This window comes from Babylonia areolata, chromosome 18, assembly GCF_041734735.1.
Source record: "Babylonia areolata isolate BAREFJ2019XMU chromosome 18, ASM4173473v1, whole genome shotgun sequence".
Taxonomy (NCBI): Eukaryota; Metazoa; Mollusca; class Gastropoda; order Neogastropoda; family Buccinidae; genus Babylonia; species Babylonia areolata.
Window position 1 is genome coordinate 6,881,149 of NC_134893.1, and position 22,246 is coordinate 6,903,394.

Below are 22,246 nucleotides of genomic sequence, written 5' to 3' on the forward strand. Positions count from 1 at the left end.
GAGAGAGAGAGAGAGAGAGAAATACTGAAGGAAATGGATAAAGCGTACAGGGTTTTCTACTTCCAGCCATAAATGCAAAACACAAAATATCAAAATCATAACAAGAGATAACAATGTGTAAATACTTACACACACACACACACACACACACACACACGAGTGAGACCTCAACTCCGGACTGGGCGTCATAAAATGCCAAAGAGGCAAATGTTATTTTATTCCAAATTTAACCTAAAACCCAGCACAAGACAATTACTTCCACCCAACACACATAATATAATAATTAAAAGGAAACATCAATAAATATATCTATACTCTAAAAACATTTACTTTCGCACCATGCTTTACCAGATTAGCACTAAAATAGATGATGCTCAGCGCAACCAGCCTCCTAATGTAGGGGGGGGGGGGAAGAGAGAGAGAGAGAGAGAGAGAGAGAGAGAGAGGCACATGAAGAACAGGAGAACCAGCTTCGAGCTGCGCGCTGCTGGCGACTGTATTACTTTTACGGTTTGCGCATTCAGGCTGTTCTGAACACCTGTACTGAGCATCTGTTCTGAATCTGAACCCCCGATCACACAGGTATGATCTTGCCAGCAGATTCACGTGCGACATGGATAAGCAGAGGCCTGTCAAACTCGGGTTTAACTGTTTGGAGCATTCGAAACATTTAAATATTATTTATACTAAATATATATATATGTGTGTGTCTCTGTGTGTGTGTGTGTGTGTGTGTACATACATAATGCATACATACAATTAGCATCATATATATATATATATATATATATATATATATATATATATATGCATACATACAATAAGCATTTATGTACATTCATAACTATAGGGCCTACAATATATCGAAGTACCAAAGATGAACACATTTTACAGTGGAAATGATACATGAGGCATTTTCATTTGGCTGGTCAGCATGAACTCTTTTTATCAAACAAGTACTTCTGAGAAAATCAATTTCTGAAGTACATCACTGCTGCTGTAGTGACAAGTTGCGAGACGGGAAACATTTTTTTTTCCCCTAAAACATGATCCACTGTGTATTGTTTGTGAAACTAGAAGACGACATTTGAAACAAAGCTGTGTGACTTTTGACACGGTTCACACAAGGCCTTTGTTTTGGTTGGAGTAAACTTGAACGATCTATTAGCAACTGCACTCAAGGTCATGTTGTTCCAGACTGCAGTCAGTTGAGAAGAACGCTTTCTCTGCTGTTGTTCATTGTTGTCAAGGGTGTACACGACATAAACATTGTGAGGTATTGTTTTTTCCAGTTAAGAACGTTTTCTCTGCGGTAATTTTTTTTTCTGCCCCATCATCTGCACCGTTTCAGTGGCACTACTCCATTACTCCCACGCCGCTCATTTAGATTCCCCCATACACGGCCACACCCGGGTTCGTCCGTCACAGAGTCAGCGACGGCAGTCCGCAGGGAACCATCGATGTTAGGTCGCCAGGAGGCCACACACCAGAGGAGACCCTGCACTGCTGCTGAGTCACTTCGGTGGTGTTCAGTGGTGCCTGTTCTGATTCAACGTACTCAGGACACCACCTACTAAGACCCCTACTAACGGCTTAGTCGCGGAGCCGCGTCCCTCCCAGAGTGGAGACCGCCACCACGTCCCTCAAACAACAGACCCCCATGAATCTGCCGACACTGAAGACATTGACAGGTCTCGCCCCAAGCACAGAAGTGGAGGGGTATCGAAACTGAGGTCACAATGAGAGCAGGGCATGAAAGGCCACAGACTTTGAGACTGTTTTGTTTATATTGATGATGATGGAGGAGGAGGATGACGATGACGGTGTTGCTACGGAGGTCCATTTTGGTTTGGGACTGCGTGACAAGGCTGTACTCTACGCTTCCTGTCATAATGATATCCAGGCGTTAACCAGGCCCGAGAGATACAGACACTTGCAGTGTTGATCAGGTAATTAGAGCAACACACCCAAAGACGCATCCTTGAAGTGGATGACACTCGACTGTGTGGTCCCGGTCTCCCCATTTAAGCCCACAGCACACTCAACTCTGGATAGGAGCCGGCCACGGGCCGAAAAGCCCACCTCCGCTGGGATTCGAACCCGCGTCCTCCCAACCGTCAGTCCGCGACGCTAGCCACTTCGCCACAGCAGCTGGTGCGGTAATTCGTTATTGCGGTGGGGGTGTAAACAAGAACATTGTAAGGCATTGGTTTTCGCTGTGGAGGACCAGTCACCATCTTGGCGGTGTTTCATCTGTCAAAGGCGAACCCCAGAGCCACTGGGCAACCCCTGGGCCACCGGACAACCAGTCTTCATGTGATGTCGACGACCTGTACGCCCCACAGCGCCAGACTCCTGTTCGTTCTTTAGTTTAACGTCTTTTCACTGTAAGTGATGTTAGAGGAGGGAAGGAAAAAAATCGAATGGGAGGAGGGGGAAGGGGGGATGGGGGGGGGGGGATTACTGTGTACGCATACGAGTAAGTGAAAGTGTGTGTGTGTGTGTGTGTGTGTGTGTGTGTGTGTGTGTGTGTGTGTGTGTGAAAATTATTGATTTAAGTTTTGTTTAAAAAAATAAACAAAAAACATAACAATATAACATATTTCTGATGAAAAACTAATAACTATAATAACTATAACAGCGAACCAACTGGACTATTTAACAAGGAGTTGAAAAAATCATACATTAGCAATGGACTGCTGAAGATCGTCAACACTGAAGATGATTTCAGTTCAGGGATTTGAGACTTTAACATATCACCTTCACCTTCACCTCTCCCGTAGTCTGGGTTCAGACCGTTGGGGCACCGCTGCTGACCTGACCACCACCCCTCTCCACTCTTCACGGTTTTCTGATTTCCTCAGGGCGTCACCGAGCGTCAAGCCTGTCCACCCCCGGATGTTGTCTTCCCATCTCTTCTTCTGCCGTCCTCTCCTTCTGCCTCCTTGTACGGTGCCTTGCAGGAACGTTTTGGCAAGACCAGATGATCGGGAGACGTGTCCATACCACCTGTTTGCGTTTCTTCACTATGGACAGAAGGTCTTCGTAGGGTCCAATACTTTGCTTGATTCTGTTCTTCACTTCCGTGTTAGTGATGTGGTCTCTGTAGGAGATGCCAAGTAGTCTACGAAAGCATCTCATCTCGACAGCCTGGATTCTTCTCTCGATGTCTGTAGTCATGGTCCAAGTCTCGCAGGCGTAGAGCAATATTGATATAACCAGGGAACGCATCAGTCTGATTTTTGAGCTGAGAGCGATGTTTTTGTTGTTCCAGATGGTGTTCAGCTTGTTGAGTGCCGTTGTTGTTTGGGCAATTCTCGAGAGTACTTCTGGTTTAGATCCTTCATCTGACACGATTGCTCCCAGATATTTGAAGCTGTGGACTGTTTTAAGCTTTTCGTCGTTGACTTTGATGTCAATGCTGATGCCGTTGGTGTTGTTAGTCATCAGTTTGGTTTTCTCCGCACTGATTTGCATTCCATACGAAGTGGAGGCTTTGTCCAGATGTTTGACCAGGCTTGCCAGTTCCTCTTCTTTTCCAGCCATTCCATCAATGTCGTCGCAAAACGTAGGTTTGTGATTGTTCTGCCGCCTATGCTGACTGTTCCTTCATGCTCTTCCAGTGCGTCAGTCATTATTCTTTCTAAGAAGATGTTGAAGAGTGTTGGGGAGAGTAGACAGCCTTGTCTCACTCCGACTGTGGTTCTGAACCAGTCCCCGATGCTATTGTTGAGGTAGACGGCGCTGGTGGCTTTGTCATAGAGGTGCTGTATCAGTCTGATCAGGTTGGCGTTGATGTTGTACAGATTCATGGTAGCCCACAAAGCTGCATGCCAGACCCTGTCAAATGCCTTCTTAAAGTCAATGAAGACGTGGTAGAGGTCTTGTTGGTGTTGATGGTACCTCTCACATAGCAACCTCAAGTTGAAGATTTGTTCAGTTGTGCTCCTTCCTGGTCTGAAACCTGCCTGTTCTTCAGCAATGATGTTTTCTGCTTGTGGTTTCAGTCTGTTAAGCAGGATCTTCAACATGACTTTGCTGGGATGACTAACCAGGCTGATGGTGCGGTAGTTTTGACACTGCTGGAGATTGCCTTTTTGGGGAAGGGTGATGATCAGTGATTGTGTCCACGGTGTGGGCCATTCCCCTGTTTGCCAGATCTTGTTGCAGATTTTCAGTAGCACATCTATCATAACTTCACCCCCTGCTTGGACCAGTTCTGATGGGATGTTGTCCACTCCTGCCGATTTCCCTTTTTTCAGCGATGCTATTGCTGCCTCTATTTCTTCACGGAGTATGGGGTGATTACTGTTATCAGTGGCTGGTAGAACATTCAGTATTGCTGGATCACCTGTGGTCTGTATCTTGTATAGCTCTGAGCAGTATTCTGTCCATCGCTTTAGGATGTCTTGTTCTTCTGTTAGACATTTTCCATCCTTGGTCTGGATGTTGGACATGGTTCTACCTTGCCTTGTGTTGGTAAGTTCTTTCACAACTTGGTAGGCTTTCTTGCTGTTGTTTCTTGTCAGGTTTTCCTCTATGTCCTGGCATTTTCCTTCAATCCAATTCTCCTTTGCCTTCTTCATGCTTCTCTTGATTTCGGTGTTAACTGCTTTGTACTGTTTTGCCCCTTCTTCTTCATTCTTTTTCTTTTTCAGGTCTCTACGTTTGTCACACAGCTGTAGGATGTCGTCCGTGACCCAGGGCTTCTTTTTGATGTGTTGTTTACCAAGAGTTGTTTGGGCTGTTTCAGTTACAGCTGCGTTGAAGTCGCTTACGAGTGTATCCAGGTCGGCGTCATCTGCATCGAGAGTGATGAGTGGCGCGAATTTCCCACCAATCATGGCTTTTTAACATATTGCAAGTTGGTATATGATCGGCTGTTATGTGAGCACCACAGATGCAAGAAACATTACTGACATATTTTGTCCCAAAACAATTCATTTTCCATCTGCAGATTAGAGAAATGATTTGCCTCTTATGAAAATCATTATGGTAATGTTTTCCCATGAAACCATACATTTTCTTTATGTTCTTATGTAACTCCGAATTACCGGTGTGTTTTTCTTCAAACTCAAATTTTGACCATTGGACTTTTTCTACCATGGTGTAACATTCCTGTAGTGAAACCGAAATATTTAAATCTAACTCCTTCGTGGAGCTTCTAGCCCCTTTTTTTTAGCCAAATGTCATTTTTTTCATTATAGTAAAAACCGCAATGAGAAGGAATCCAGCAAAACGTTATGTGGGAGCCTCTTAGTAAGAGTTCGTGAATCAAATGGTTAATTTCAATAAAGAGTTCATACCTAACCGTTTCTTTTATAAGTTCAATAGCGTAAAGAACTGATTTAAAATCAACACAAAATAGAATCTGAAATATAGTTTTCGGAAAGGATATCATGAAATTTAACGCCATTAGAATTGCTATGAGTTCAGCTGTGAAGATGGATTTATTCTCTCCCAGTTGAAAAGAGTTTTGAAAGTTAAGGTCTGGAATAACGAAAGCAGCACCAGCTCTATCATTTACAACAGATCCGTCTGTAAAAATCTTTAGATGATTAAGGTATTTTCTCTTCCAAATGGACTCGTACATGCGATGCAAGTAAATTTATGTTGTCATCTTTGGTCAGATCAGTGTGATCGATATCAAATTGCGCTCTTTCAAGTTCCCATACAGGTGTAGGTGATACTACAGACCTTTTAGCAAATGTGGGGTTTTATTCACGGCGGAATTTGTTAAAATACTTGATGTGTATGTTCTCAGTGTGGTATGAGAGGATATAGATCTAGCTCTCTTTGGAAAATCGCGGTCGGATTTGAGATTTATTTCCGATTCCAAATCATTTTCGTCCGTTAAACTTCTCAAGACAAATTTACTACACGCAAGTTCCCTTTGATCCTTTAATGGTAATACTCCCGCTGCACTGTACGTTTTCTTACTGGAAGCATGGGCTGGTAAGCCAAGTGCCAGCTTATATGCTCTGCAGTCTATGCTTTGAATTTTTTTCAATAAATATTTCGGTGCACTGAAGTATACTTCTTGTGCATATATAAGTTTTGACTGAACAAGTGATGTGCAAAGGTGTAGTAGAATGAGTATGTCCTGGCTCCATGGTTGTTTGCATACTATTTTTAAGAAGTTTAATGTTTTCCTGGCCTTTGTTAAAATGTAATCGACATGATGATTCCAAGTTAATTTTGATGTAAGGTGTACTCCAAGGAGTTTAACTACTTTTTTATATTCCAGGGTGTTATCGTAAATCTTAATGGAAGGCAATGTTGCTGAACTTGATCCATTATTAAAAAGCATCAAGTGTGTTTTTTCGGTTGATATTTGTATACCATTCTCGCTCATTTAATTTGCTACTGTGTTTAATTCATTTTGATATAGCTTTTTCGTGTAATTCATATATCGGGCAGGCGTGTTCTTTTTTATTGTAACTTTCATCCACATGCATATATCGTCAGCGTATTGAACCATTACAACATTCTTTGTTAGTTTTTTTTGGTAGATCATTCATTAGAATGTTGAACAACATTGGAGCAATTACAGAGCCCTGAGGAATATCTGTCTGTAATGTTTGTGTAGATGAATACGTATTCCCTATTTTAGCCTGAATTTTTCTGTTTTCTAAGAAGTCTTTTATAAAGTTATATATATATATATATATATATATATATATATATATATATATATATATATATATATATATATGTCCTGATAATCCAATCGTCTTCAGTTTTAACATTAGTAGTGAATGTCACACTTGGTCATAGGCTTTAGTAATGTCGAAAAAAGTTGCAAGCAAACATTTTCGTCTCGCAAATTGGTGCTGAACCTGAGTGGTTAAAACCAGCTTGATTTACAGGGATGACATTATTCTTTTCACAGTAGTATACGAGTCTGTTTAATATTATTTTTTCTAGCAACTTACAGACATGAGAGGTGAGTGCTATAGGTCTGTAACTGCCAATGTGTGTTTTTGGTTTACTTGTTTGTTGATTGGAACTATTATTGATTCCTTCCAGATTTTAGGGAGAACATCAGTGTCCCAACATCGTTTGAATATATTAAGAAGAATGTTCATCCATTTATCTGGTAGATGCTTAATCATTTCATTAGAAATTGCATCAATTCCTACCGAAGTTTTCTTATTTGAAATGGAATAGACTGCATCTTTCATTTCTTGGTGTGTTAGAGGAGCATTAACATAATGTTGATTATCAGGAGCAGGATCGTTATAAATTTCAGATTTTTCTTCTTTATCTCTGAGTGCTTTCTGTACCTGTGGTAGTCCATCTAGTCTGCTCACTTTAGAAAACAAGTTGACAAATGCTTCAGCTTTTTCTTATGTCGAAGGGAATTTGTTGTTTCCTAAAGTGACAGGATATTCTGGAAGTTTTATCCCATTCTTTATGATATTTAATTGATCCCACACGTTTTTAGTATCTTTATAGTCTGAGACTTCGGTGTTACAAAATGTTGTCCAGTATGTTTTCTTGGCTTGTTCTATTACTCTATTACTTTTTAATTTGGCGTGGTTCATAGCCTTGTGGTTCTGAGTCGATGCTTTTTTGTTCTATATATTCTAAATGTATGCTTTTTCTTATTGACTGCTCTGTCACAGTCTGTAGTCCACCATACATTGCCAAAGTGATTACGGTTTTTAACACTGCATGTATTCATTTTAGGAATAGATTCATTGGCAGCATTTAGAATATTGTTGCAAAATTTGTTGTATATATTGTCAATATTATCTTCGGTAGATACTGTTAGATCTAGATCATTTAGAATATTTGCGAAAGTGACCCAATCTGCTTTTTTTGTAGTTGTACTTTGGGATTGCATCCTGGATAGTATTTTCTAATTAAATTTTTTCGTTAATCGTGATGGATATTGGAACATGGTTACTTCCTAATGTATCGTCACAAGTTTTCCATGAGCATGATAAGTTGGGTGAAGTCAATGTTAAATCTATAGCTGTTGGTCGATGAGTGGGTACGTCAGGAATTCTAGTACATGAGCCATCGTTATGTAATCTTAGTGATGAATCCACTATATTTTCTACAAGCCTATTACTGGTCACGACAGTACGATCGTTTTCCCAAAAAGGAGAGTGAGCATTAAAATCACCACCAATTATCCACTTTTCACTTTGATCTTTGACGGTTTTCAACCAGTGTTATCACTGTCTGCTCCATTTGGTAAGTAGATCGATACACAATTGACAATAACTGAATCAGAAAACTTGATAGTGGTGGCACATGACGAAATATTTTCTACATTTTTGGGAACGGGTGACTGTTTGATACAATACTGTAGTCCGATACGGATCAACAACTGGTGGGTAATAGAACTGCTTCAGTTTAGGGAGGTTATTCTTTTTGACATTTAAAGACTGAAGCAGAAGAACATGAAACTCGTTTGATGCAAGGTCTTGTCGTAAATAGTCAATGTTTGTGGACAATGATCTGCAGTTCCATTGCATTATCTTGATATTGTTCTTTAAAAACATTGTCAAAATGATATGAATAGATGATATTAATATGTGAGCTGCTAAATTAACTATAATAACTGGAAAATAAACAGAACAAAACTGTAGTTTATCAATAAATACTTGATTACGACCGAGAGTGTCACAAGTGATTCTCTCCAGGAAAGCGTGGAGGTCCCTGTCAGTGGAACGGGCATGCCCTGGGGGGTTGCTGCCTAGTCCTGGTTGTTCTCTTGGGTTTTGTCCAAAACAGTCTCACGTGGCGCCCAAGGGTCACGGCCAGGGTGCTGGAGCCTTTCCTCGTGGGGTGGATACTGTCCTGGAGGTTGATGGGATGGAGATTGTCGTGGGAGACCAGCGACACGCCTTTTAATTCAAATAGGTCGTTGGAAATGACAGCATTAAACAGCTGTCGTTTGATTTCCAGTTCTGGGTGTTTAACTGGAGCTACTTTGCTGACGATGATGCGTGCTTGAGGGTGACTTTTGTGAACAGATGTTACGACTTCAACAAACTTCTTACTCACTGTCCGGGCGTCTTCCTTTTTCAGATTGTTGATACCGCAGTGCAGTACAATGCCGTCGAGGGGCCTGCTGGCTGCTTCGGTGGTGGCATCACGTTGTTGTTGAAGATCTTCTATGTTGTATGTCTTTGGGGGCACGGCAGCAAATCCGTAGGACTGGCCCAGCCTCTTTTGTTGCACACCTTTGAGAACCGAGTCATAAAGAACGGCAACAAGTGGTTGGTAGTCTTCTTGGTATTTTGCTCCTTTTACGTCATTTGAATTTTCGGGATTTACGTCTTTTGCAGCACTGACGTCATTTGTTTTCCGTGGCCGTTTTTTTGTTGTTTTTTTTTAAATCCATTTTGGTGGTTTTGGGGGTGAGCGGCAATCGTCGTGGGTCGCAATGGGGCAGAGGGGACCTTTTTGGCAACTTCTAAGAAGGTGGGTGGGCATGGGACGTCTGTCTGCGTGGCTGAGTTCTGCAGACTCACTTGCCTCGTCCTGGTCAGCTTTTCGATCAGATGGTTTTGGTTGTTGACCGTCTTTTCCAGGGAGGCCACATGGTTACACAGTTCCACGATCGTTCTTTTGAGATCTTCCATGCCTGTGATGTCGCTCCTTATTTCATTTTAGTTCCTGCCTTCATCGCATTCTGTCTCAACGGACCCGGGTTCTGGGTTGCTGGGGCTGTTCTGGGACTTGCTCTTCGGTAAAATAGGTTTCTCCTGCTTTCTGGCTTCTTTGGGCTTGTCTTCCTTTTCAGGGGTGTGCGAAGAAGTCGTCGGGACACAAGGGTTGAACTTATTTCTTCTTGCACGTGTTGTCCTAGTCATGGCAGTAGATATTTTACAATAACTGAGCAGTCGGGCTTCAGACGTTGACTATCTCCGCCATCTTGTGTTTGTTCAGCCAGAGGACCTAAAACCAGCTACACCGGTCTGCTACATTCTATTTTTAATGACCTCGAGATAATGAGCGTTCAACCGCTGTGCCATCAGGTGTTCCGCCGATGACATACCTCGAACGTAAAATTTACATTCTCGACCTTCTTTCAAGTTACTGATGACAGCGACAGCGACAGATGTTCCGCTTATGGCTTGAGCCGGGAACAATTATCCAGCGTTTTAGATCCCAGGAGATCAAAAGTTAGAAAGAGAGAAAATGAAAGCCAGAACCATGACGATGCAGGAAGATAATTTATGGCACTCACTCGTGAAAGTATAGACAGATTTTTTTTTTTAAATTTGTTTTGGTGTATATGTCACATGTGTAGTTAGATTTTTTTTTCACGTGTTTATGTTTTTCCACACTTACAGAGAAAACACGTGCGCGAACGAACACACCCATACACACGCGAGCGCGCGCGCGCTCATAAATCGCAAACGTACACGTGGGCACACATGCACATATACACACGCGCACATACGCACACGAACATTTTTTGAGCATGCACAAAACACACAAACGCGCACTCATGTGTACATGCGAGCACACACACACACGCGCGCGCGCGCGCGCAGTCTCACTCCCTTAACCACTTTCACACACAATCTCCATCCTTGTCAAGACGCTGGAGCTGTTGGTAAGCTTAATGCTGTATACAAACGACATGATCGTCACTTCTGTTGTAACCGTCAGTGGATTTGCGCTTCCAGGCCATAGAGATTAATAATTAAATCTATGTTCCCGGCTGATTTTACATCATCTGATTGTGTGGCAATACATATGACTGCAGATCGTAAACGTTAGTTTGATCAGGATCTAAGCCGAAGTTCCAAAGATTCATGCATCAGCTTAGGTATAGGCGTGAAATATTTAAACATTCACTGTCGCCGTCGGCTCTCTTGTGGCTGTATAATCTGTATTGCATGACGTCACTCCTCCACTTGCCATTCCTGTCTTTGTTTGAGTTCTGAGAGAAAATAAGAATTTTCCTGTGCCTTTGTTATATCGAAATCTAAAATTTACTTAATTCTGAATCGTCTCTTACCACACATATGTTCAGGAAAATTCTTGTTTTAAAGTTACAGGCAGAGAAATATGTGGGTTTTTACACGTGGCTGAATAATCTGTATTGCATGACGTCACTCCTCCACTTGCCATACCTGTCTTCGTTTGTGTAATACAGAGAGAAAATACGAATTTTCCTGTGCCTCTTTTATATGGAAATTTAAAGCTTATTCAGTTTTGAATCTTTTGACACCACATAGGTATTCAGGATAATTCTTGTTATTTGTTGTTGTTGTTGTTTTTTTTGTTTTTTTTAATAGGCACACAAATATATGTGTTTTTTGTTGTTTTTTCATGAGCTAATTTCTCCATTTCTACTCATTGGGCACACGAACTTAGAAAAAATTATAGTAAAAAAAAACTATGACAGATAGATCCATTCTGGTTTGGGGTGGGGTTTTTTGTTTGTTTGTTTGTTTGGGTTTTTGTTGTTGTTATTTTTGTTGTTTTTTTTTTGTGTGTGGTTTTTTTTTTTTTTTTTTTTTGGTTTGTTTGTTTGTTTGTTTTTGTTTAATTCTTATTGTTTTTAATCTGTGATTTTTAAACTTGTAGAAGGTATACAAATATAAACAAGAGAGGCAAGGCCTTCAAGACTCACTTGTGATAAATTAAGTCCCCTAGCATTAATTACAGAGTAATTTCCCTTCTTTACTATTTGCACCAAAACGTTTGCAAAATAAATAAAAATTCCATGCTTAGCAAAAGAAGTTCCTGTTTGAACAAAAAATAATAATAATGACTCCTCTTGTTGTTGTGTCAGAATAAGAGGTCAAAGTGCCAAGTTTAGAGAATACAAAAAATATAAATATAACAGTACTTGCAGTTTGCATATGATTAGGCTTCTTTTTTAATTTTTGTGTGGCCATCCCAGAGGTGAAATATTGTTTTAACCAAGATGACTGGAAAGAACTGAATTTTTCCAATTTTTATGCCTAATTTGGTGTCAACTGACAAAGTATTTGCAGAGAAAATGTCAATGTTAAAGTTTACCACAGACACACACACACACACACACACACAGAGAGAGAGAGAGAGAACCGAACACCGGGTTAAAACATAGACTCACGTTGTTTACACAAGTGAGTCAAAAATGATAAATTGCGATTTAAGCCGGGTTTTTGCGTGCTGAGTCACACACACACACACACACACATATATATATATATAGAGAGAGAGAGAGATCCCTCCCCGCCCCCCTTTCTCACCCCGTCTCTCTGTTTCACAAAACTTTCCGCCACATAACGACAACAGTTTTAATTTAGGACCAAACAATGTGTGTGTGTGTGTGTGTGTGTGTGAACTGTGCAGAGCGTAGTCAGCAGGAGGATCACAGCTTGCAGTGGACTCCAGAGAGTAAAGCCGTGCACTGATGTTGTCTGGGGATTCTGAGATCAGGTAAGTGGTGAACGTGTGACTGATGTATTCACTTTTTTGTTCATGATTAACGAAAATTAACCACCCATATTTATTTTCTTCTTCTTTTTAAAAAAAAAAAAAATTGATATTCATAAGAAATGATTGAGGTGTTCACTTGCTGTGAACGTGTTCTAAGATACTTGACAGTTTGTATTCCTTGACAGCTTGTGTAAGATCTTAAGAAATGAATGATAATACTCCATGATGATAACCAACCAGTGTATAATCCAGCTGCTTGGCTGTTTCTATCAGAGTATTTATGGTGTTTGTTGTTGTTTGTTTTTGGTTTTTGGTTTGTTTTTTTGTCCTTGTGTTTGTTTTTTCTTCTTTATAAATGTCCATTAAGATGCTGTTGTTGTTGTGAAATGTCAACCTATCGAAGTGGAATTTTAAAAATGTTAAAAAAAATAAAAATAAAAAAAAAAAATAAAAAAAAACTTGTTGGAACGAGTCGTGGACCCTGCGACTTCCCACACCATCACTACAGCCTGCGGCCAGACGAACTCCCGTGTCATCCCAAGATTCTCAAATTGACACTTGATATGGACTGGAGTTCGAAATTCTTCTGTTCATCTGAGTCGAGAGTGTGTGAGATTGAGTGTGTGTGTGGTTCCCATCTTTTTTGTTGTTGTTGTAATTTAGTAGTGGGTCAGGAAGGGAAGTGTGAGGGGTGTGTGTGGGGTGGGGGGGAGGGGAGTCTGTGGAGGGGGAGGGGGGGGGGGGAAGGGGCTTACTTAGATATTGTTTGTCTCCTGTACGAGTGTGTGAGAGATATATGTATCTTTTATTTTCCAAATAAAGTTGTTGCTTTTCATCCTTTACATAAAAAAAAAAAGTATTCACCTTTTTCTTTTTCTTATTTTCCCTTTTTTTTGGGGGGGGGGGGGGGGGGGGGGGGGGAGGGGGGATGCTGGTGGAAAGACTGAGTGGAGGAGAAGAAGGACAGGGGGTTCAGTGGTTGGGTGAGGAATCGAAGTCACATGCTACTTATTTTGTTTCCCACCCTGGCCGACAATTTACTAAAATCTGATGGGTTGTGTTGTCAATATTGTGTAGATGGGAATCATTAGATTATTTGGTAATTGTGACGATTATTTTTTTTTTCTGTACACACACACGCGCGCGTGGAGGGCGGGTGCGGGGGGGGGGGGGGCGGTGGCGTGGGGGAGGGAGGCAGGGGGTGTTTGCTTGTTTGTTTACATTGGGAGGCTTCTTGATATAGGCCTGTTGGTGATTTCTTCCCCATCTTTGCTTCAGTGTTGCTGCCATCTTGAGCGACGTCAGTTATGTCAGAATTTAAAGCTACATGTCTTCATATGTCCATCAAAATAGGTACTGGTTCAGTAGCCGCCAGAAATGCTTCACTGACAACCTCAGTTGCGGGCTGACACCTTAAAGGCTGCCAGAAATACCTCAATGGCAGACTGAAACACCTCAGTGGTAGAGAGACACCTCAGTGGCAGACAGAAATACCTACATTGCAGACAGGAACCTCAAGCGGCAGACAGAAACACCTCAATGGCAGACAGAAATAACTCAGTGGCAGCCAGAAACACCTCAATGGCAGGCAGAAACACCTCAATGGAAGCCAGAAACACCTCAATGGCAGACAGAAATACCTCATTGGCAGACAGAAATACCTCAATGGAAGCCAGAAACACCTCAGTGATAGCCAGAAACACCTCAGTGTAGACAGACATCTCAATGGCTGCCAGAAACTACTTTAATGGTAGACAGAAACACCTCAGTGACAGCCAGAAACACCTCAATGGGTGCCAGGCACACCTCAGTCGCAGCCGGACACACCTCAGTCGGAGCCAGGCACACCTCAACAGTACCTAAATTCACGAAAGAGGCAGCGAAGCTCACTTCTACGCCGGCTAAACACACCTGAATAGCAGCCAGCATCACTTCCATGGCAGACATGATCACCTCCATGGCAACCAAATCACATCAGTAGCAGCCCAAATCCCTTCGCAGCAAAAGCTACCTTCCACGAAGCCAAGTTTATCTCAGTGGCAACAAATCCCACCTTTAATGATAGCCAGACACAACTCAGTGACAGCCGCACTCACGTCTAAGGCAGCCGCGCTCACATCAGTAGCAGCCCAAGTCGCCTCGGCTGCAGCCAAACTCACATCAGTGTCCCCGGTTCTAGGTTACTATGACGTCTGGAAACCAGTCCAGATTAAAATGCGACGCCAGTCAGCATAGCTTAAATTAGTCATTCGGATGAGACGATAAACCGAGGTCCCGTGTGCAGCATGCACTTAGCGCACGTAAAAGAACCCACGGCAACAAAAAGGTTGTTCCTGGCAAAATTCTGTAGAAAAATCCACTTCGATAGGAAAAAACAAATAAAACTGCACGCAGGAAAAAATACAAAAAAAAAAAAGGGTGGCGCTGTAGTGTAGCGACGCGCTCTCCCTGGGGAGAGCAGCCCGAATTTCACACAGAGAAATCTGTTGTGATAAAAAGAAATACAAATACAAATACAAAGTGCAGTACTGATTCAGGATGAACGACCTGTGGTTTGTGCATCATGAAGAGCTCTCTCAGACACACAGAGAAAAAAGAGAAAAAAGTATGCACAAACAGAAAAAGAGAAACACTCATCGTTCATGCCGGCAAGACAATTCTACTGTCTGATCCTGGAGAAAACAGTTCAAGTGATCACTAGCCACTCAATATAGCTCGTCTTTCTACTCCTTGTGCCCGAAGAAAATGCAACTAAGACAACAGTGGTGTGATTTCCAAGTGAACTACAAGAAAAACCCACTCATGTACGTGTCAGATACTCTTACAAAACAGAGTCAAAAGATTCGATGACATCACCATAATTGACTTCCTGTCAGTCACACAGAGTTACAGTATAAAAAATTATTTGAGTGTGAGAGCTGCAGTTACTTAAGTGTGAAAATACAAAGAAAGACATGCAATTCGCTGCATGCCTTATCGTGTTGCCAGTTATTCTCTGGCCACAGTTTTCACCATGACAATAGCAGGTGTTTGTCACGTACCCCCTCCTTTTCCTCTTTCCAGCCTCCTCATGATTATAATTCTGCGTACACGCGAACCGTCTGTTGTTTGTTGTTGACTTTGTTCACACACACACACACACACACACACACACACACACGTATGCCAGACCGATCATATCACGGGCAACACAAAAGCCATCTGTCGGCGGCGGATCAGTGGGTGAACGTCCCACATTTGAACATATGTAAGGGGGAAATAAACCTGTTGTGTTCACAGATAGACCAGCTTTGTGAAATTGAGACAGCCACACGTTGTATGCAGGTTTCCTTTATCCAGCAGCAGATTTTGTTTTCTGTGAGACGTCGGGGTCAGGGTGCAAACGATCGATTTACACAGCACTCCACGGAAATGGGCCGTGGAATTAACTCAACACAGGCCTACAGCGTGACACTTTCTGGGATGGTCGTGAGAGTGAATAAAAAGCAGGCACGGTTGCCGCCTGTTTGTATCAGTACTTGCTCAAAATTAATATGCTGTGACTGTGTCTGAGGTATCCGCGTTGAAGTCATTTGTCCTATTATTTGCTTCTTGAAAACCTGAAGAGAGGGGTGAAGACGTGAATGGAAGGTTACAATCTGTTTTCTGTCACTGCGAAATGTTACAGTATGCTTCAGTAACTCCGAAATGCAGACTACTGTGCTAAGTTTCAGCTTCAGTGAGGCGTCTAGGCGTGCGGAATGATCCATAATATATGCTACACCACATCTGCAACAACAACAAAAATCCGCGTTACGCTGGACCACTGATCTTTTACTTAAATCGTATTAAGCTGAATTCCTTTTCAGTTGTGCTATGTTTAGTTGAGTCAGTGGTGCCATCTTCATTTGAAATGGTTCAGAGACATTTTTTTTTTTATATATATATATATGAAATAGCTTTGTGATGATAAAAAAAAAAAAAAAAGCTCAGTGGCGCAGTGATATTATGTTGACTTGAAATGGTGATCTCTACTTTCGTTACTCTGGCAATATCGTAGTTATAAAAAAAAAGTTAAAAAAAATAATAATGATAATTTAAATTGGTTGTATCATAAGCATTTTGAGATAGTTCAACAATGCCATACCAAACTGATATGGTTCTGTGATGGTATATTTTGACAAGTACTTCGGCATATTGTCCCACAGGGTTAACATAACGAGATGGTTGGTTTCAGTGAACAAATTCATCCCCAAGAACGTGTGCCAGTGAATGAACAGAAACAAGGTCCTCCATCTGAAGACACTTTTTAGGGAGGGAGAGAGGGGCGGAGGGGAGATGGCTGTCTCCAAAGAAGATCGTGTTCTGCTGATAGGACAATCAAAAGAAGACTGTGCACTACTGATAGAAGACCAATCCAAAGACAGGAGCCTTGCAACCGGTATCTGGGGAAACCACTGCCCACAGAATGCCAGCAATGATGGAAACGCCACCAGACACAACAATGACACGCGTGGACCATGGAACCCTGCCGGCCAAAAGGAGACTCCCTTCGGCCTCTCAGGCCCAGACAGGACCGCCCGCTTTGTGGTTGGGCAGGACAGGGAGTTGTTGCTGGGGAGCAGGAACAACCTGGCGGCCGTGTCTCCCATTTTCCAGGCCATGTTCCGAACACCGTGGACTGAGGACAAAGACATCGAAATCCCGGACGTGTCCCCAGAGGCCTTCAGACTCATTCTGAGGTGAGGGTTTCCAAATTCCCCTTTGTACCATTGAGAAAAAAAAGACTTTCTCCGCTTCTCTCATACTCTGTTCTGCTCACTCCATCGTGTGGGCAAATGGCCTGAAAATTAAACCATACCGAGTCCTGAATATGTTTTTTTCTGTCTCTGACTATCATTTTGTTTTGCTTGCTCCGTTTGTACGCGTCAATGGCCTTGCAACAAAATCATCCAGTCCTGGCTCTCTCTCTCTCTCTCTCTCTCTCTCTCTCTCTCTCTCTCTCTCTCTCCAGCTCTCACTCACTGAAGCAGAGATTCAATTTGTCTATTGTATCCTGTACACCCCAAAAGATACAATTAAACTTCTCTGATTCTTCTTAAAACCCAGTTATTCTGATATTCTGGTATTTAAATGAAGGTATCGATATGTATTTCAACCCTTAGTTGGTCCTTGGCTTTAACTGAATGAAATGAATGTGACTAAGTCAAGAAAATAGCTTCAACTGTAAAACAAATTGAATAAAATTATCGATCGTGTAAATGAATGGACGAATCAATGCAATTAAAAGATTATCACTTGTCAGTCTTATTCAGCAAACAGAATATCAGCTGTTAGTTGTTGTAGTTGTTGTTGTTTGTGCACTATGAATTTCTTGTCAGTTTTTTTTTTTTTTTTTTTTTTTTTTCATGTAGTTAATTATTCTGCCGGAAATTATTCTTAAAATGAAGACGTCAATCTTATAGCACAGTCAAAAGTATCCCATATTCCCTTTAGACTGATTGAAATTTTAAAACATGTTCCTGTTAGTCTTTTTTTCTTTTCTTCTTATTCTTCTTTTCTTTTCTTTTTTTCTTTTTTCTTTTTTTAGTATACATGTGAGACGTACCCTGTAATTTAAAAAAAATGTGAGGCATCCTGTAAATAAAAATATCATAATGACTACCAAGTTAAACCGATCTCTCAGTCAAAGAAGGCTACTCACTTGCGTATAGACCTATCTTGTGATTACTAGTAGAAATATTCCACTGATGTGAGACTTATCATGTAATGAAAAAAAAAGTATTCCATGTCAGACTTATCCCGTAAATTAAAAAATAACTTAAAAAAAAAAAAGAAGAATTCCATCTCAGACTTTTCTTGCGTTGAAAAAAAAAAAAATCCTACGACAGTCTTTTTAGGTCGTTAAAAAATTTCCCAGATGATCTTATCTTGTAGTTATTCCCTTCAACATCAACAACAACAACAGCAAAACACCTGAAAGGACGCGTTTGTCTGTGCCACCGACCAGGTACGCGGACAAGCGGCGAGTGGACAAACTGAAGGTGAACACAGTGTGGGAGGCGCTGAAAGCCGCGGACAAGTACCAGCTGGTCCCCGTCGTCCACAAGTGCTTCCACTACCTGCGCCACCACCATCCGGGTCGGCACGGCGCGGACCACCTCTGCGTGCTCCTGGAGACGGCTCACCACCTCAACTACCGAGACGAGCACGACCAGTGCCTGGCCCAGGTCCTCCAGCACGGGGGCAAGGTCCTGGGCAACGCCTCCGCCGTGGCTCAGCTCTGCTACCACTGCCTGCTGGACGTGGTGCGGGCCGACCACCTGCAGGGCGTGCAAGACGAGGTCCTGGTCTACAAGGCCGTCCTCGGCTGGACCGAGTCTCGCTGCGGCCGGGGCTCCAGCCGGGAAGACCTGCGCAGGGTTGCCGGGGACCTGGTTTACCACGTGCGGTACCTGACCCTTCCCGGCCCCACCCTCTCCCGTCTCCTGGAAAACCCGTCCTCTTCAGGGGGGCAGGGTCCCTCCGCCGCAACGGCATCCTCGCTGGAGACTCCGCCATCCCCGTGTTTGCTGACCGAGGAAGAGGTGGAGGATCTTGTGCGTCGGGAAGGGTCCCTGTTCCCAGCCACGGTTCATGAACCCCGGAGGCAGGATCATGGAGGGAGAGGGGAGGGCAGGAGAGGGGGGGCTTGCTGGGGAAGGAACACGTTGTGGGTCCTTCTGGTCTTCCTTATCCTGCTGATCACCTTCCTCGCGCAGTACGCGGTGACCTTCTATCTGGTCGCCCCCCTTGTCGGCAACAACCGGGCGGCACACGGGCTGTCGGACAGCTCCAATGAGACTCTGAGTTCCTGAGTTTGTTTTATCGTAATTATCTGTGCACATATACACGTATGAACTCTCTCTCTCTCTCTCTCTCTCTCTCTCTCTCTCTCTCTCAACAGTTTTTCTCTCCTTTTGTACACTTCTGAGATGTGGGGTCTTAACAGACTTGATAATATTGAGAAAGTTCATTCCTTTGCATGTAAACGCTTTTTGAACATAACATTTAGAGTACCAAACAAGTTTGCATACGGCGAATTAGGACGTTATCCACTGTATATAAATAGTGCAACAAGGTGTATCAAGTACTGGTTAAGGTTGCTGAATATGAATGTGCACCGATTACCCAGACAGGCATATTTGATGTTGTTTAACTTAGACGAAAGGGGAAAAAAATGCTGGGTGTCTTTAGTAAAAAATACTTTATTTAGACTTGGGTTTGGATATGTCTGGTTGCAACAAGGCGTTGGTTGTGAGCAAACATTTTTGTCATTATTTAAGCAAAGAATGAAAGATATATTTATGCAGGAGTGGGACGAGTCAGTAGTGTCTAAAGATATATATCATAACTACAGACTGTTTAAAACTGGTTTTCAGTGTGAGCAATATTTTGAATATGTGGATAAAAAGTGTTTTAGGGACTGTTTAGTAAAATTACGGCTTGGTTTGCCGAGTAATTTGTTGTGATGAAATTAAATGAATGAAATGAAATGAAATGAAATATTTGGTTGTGTGTATCGAAACATTGACCATGTTATAATGTCCACCACTGGCAGTTGGGCTCCCACAGAGGAACTGGTGTTTTTAAAGCCTACGTGTGTGTGTGTAGTGTTCGAATGTATCCGTTCACAGTATCAGTATCAGTAGCTTAAGGAGGCGTCACTGCGTTCGGTCAAATCCATATACGCTACACCACATCTGCCAAGCAGATGCCTGACCAGCAGCATAACCCAACGCGCTTAGTAAGGCCTTGAGAAAAAATAAAAATAAAATAAAAATAATAAAATAAAATAAGTAAATACATAAAAAAATAAATAAGAAGAAATAAATAAATGAAATGAATAAATAAAAAATAATAGATAAATACATAAAAATACTACTACCACTAATAATAATATTTATAAGGCGCAAAATCTTGATGAAGTCAACTCTGAGCGCACAAAAAAAAGACAATAGTGATGATAAATAAGCAAATAGATGTAACACTTGCAGACACATTTACACATAGTGACATACACACACACATGCATGCGTAACAGATATGCAACAAACATGCAGTTTCACATATATGAAAGCACAATCAAATGCACATAAGTGTACATGAGCCCCAACACACACACACACGTGCGTGCGTGCGTACGCGCGCGTGTGCGTGTGTAGAGGATGGGGTATGTGTGTGTATGCATGCCTGCACTGTGGGAGCAACGGAATATTGGAACGTGCGTGTGTGCATATATGTATTTGCATATATGTGGGGGGGGGGATATGGGCGTATGTGTGTGTGCTTGTACATCCGTTCACAGCGACCTTATAGCCCTTGCCTGCTGGGGCTATGGTGTTACAGTACAGAAATCCACCGGACGAAGGCCGGTTTTTGCGTGGTCCTGTATCATTTTCTGCGGCAACACAGTGGGTCCCGATTGAAATGACGGCGATGAGGTGAGGCTCCTGTGATGATGATCGGAATCAGTGCTAGCCGTGTGGTCTAACGGATTATGTCTGTTGTGAGTGCAGCCTTTTAACACGCCTCGACACAGTTTTGAAGCAAGCCTCATTTTATATAACCCCCCCCCCCTCACCCCCCGCCCCCCCCCCCCCCCCCCCCCCCCATCCCCCACCACCACCCTCACAAACAGAATAGGCGGGGCCATTGTCGCCAACACCTGACAGCTGCTACAAAGAACAAAGGTTAATTTTTTTAAGTGGACAGCAAGTGCGCAATTTATAGATGTAATGTAAATATGTGTAGCGAGTGTGCATGTGTAGTTGTGTGCGTTTTAGCACGTTCACTGCAAACAAGTGTTTTTTTTTAATGTACATGTGTATTAAGGTGGCTGTTTGCGGCCCAGCAGCAGGGGTTATGAACGTCAGTATATGTTGAAATGGCGAAACTTTTGATAAAACATATGTTGTCAAGCGTACACCGCCATATCCAGTTTTATACTGTTGGGGCCCTGCACTACAGCAGATGGCTGTGTTGACTGCTGTAAATAATTTTGTTCATAAGTCTCCTTTAACACTGGCCTCCTAACAAATGCACATACAACACAGTTAGCTAGACAGGTAGTTACATAGTAAACAGTCACACAGTGTGTGTGTGTGCGGGGGGGGCACACACTTAAGTATACAACCGCACATGTTTGTGCACATGCGCATGCACACGCATGTACACAGAGAGAATATTCTCAGAATTCTCTTGAAGGTATTCAAGATGTTATGTAATACAGCCATGTACGTTGCTTGTCACATCTGTTTGATATCAGATTTTTTCCCCTGTCATTTACATATGTTCCATGTTGTTGTTTTTTCGTTTAATTCTGTAAACTTTTTCTTCCACATACATATAAACACACGCTTTCTCGTGCACACACATACACACAAGTTCGCACACACACACATTCATAAAATTTAATTTGCAGAGAGTTACTGATAAAAAAAAAAAATTAATTGTAAATCATCAAATGATTAGTATCAGTCAATTTGCAAAGAATAATTGATATACTCTTGTGCATGTAAAAGTCTGTGTATGTTCAGACACTGATGATTAAGGCCTTTTTTTGTGTCTGATTTAATTTGTGTTTTTGCTTCTTTGGGGCGTGTGTATGTGCTTTTTGTAGTTTTATACATTTCCGGAGCAAGGTGGCGGAATAGATGCTCATCTGTCAACACAGTGTCCATGAGGGCCCTGGTCTCGCCTTTCTCCCAAGTTTGAATGGAAAATCAAACTGAGTATCTAGTCCTTTGGATAAAACAATAAATCGAGGTACTGTGTACAGCACATATTTTATTCATATATATATATATATATATATATATAT

At 42.1% G+C, this 22,246-nt stretch overlaps 1 protein-coding gene across 2 annotated transcripts; it reads left to right on the top strand.

The window, feature by feature from the left end:
- Nucleotides 1-12: 12 nt before the first annotated feature.
- On the top strand, nt 13-21,012 carry LOC143292405 (uncharacterized). Of its 2 annotated transcripts, XM_076602646.1 has the most exons (4): nt 13-2,387; nt 12,319-12,405; nt 16,622-17,126; nt 18,395-21,012. In XM_076602646.1, exons 3-4 carry the CDS (start codon nt 16,657-16,659, stop codon nt 19,239-19,241), a joined length of 1,317 nt encoding a protein of 438 aa, XP_076458761.1. In that variant the 5' UTR covers nt 13-2,387; nt 12,319-12,405; nt 16,622-16,656; the 3' UTR covers nt 19,242-21,012. The 2 variants fall into 2 exon arrangements, with proteins under 2 accessions (XP_076458761.1, XP_076458762.1); XM_076602647.1 differs by lacking the exons at nt 13-2,387; nt 12,319-12,405 and adding an exon at nt 15,966-16,035.
- Nucleotides 21,013-22,246: the final 1,234 nt, after the last annotated feature.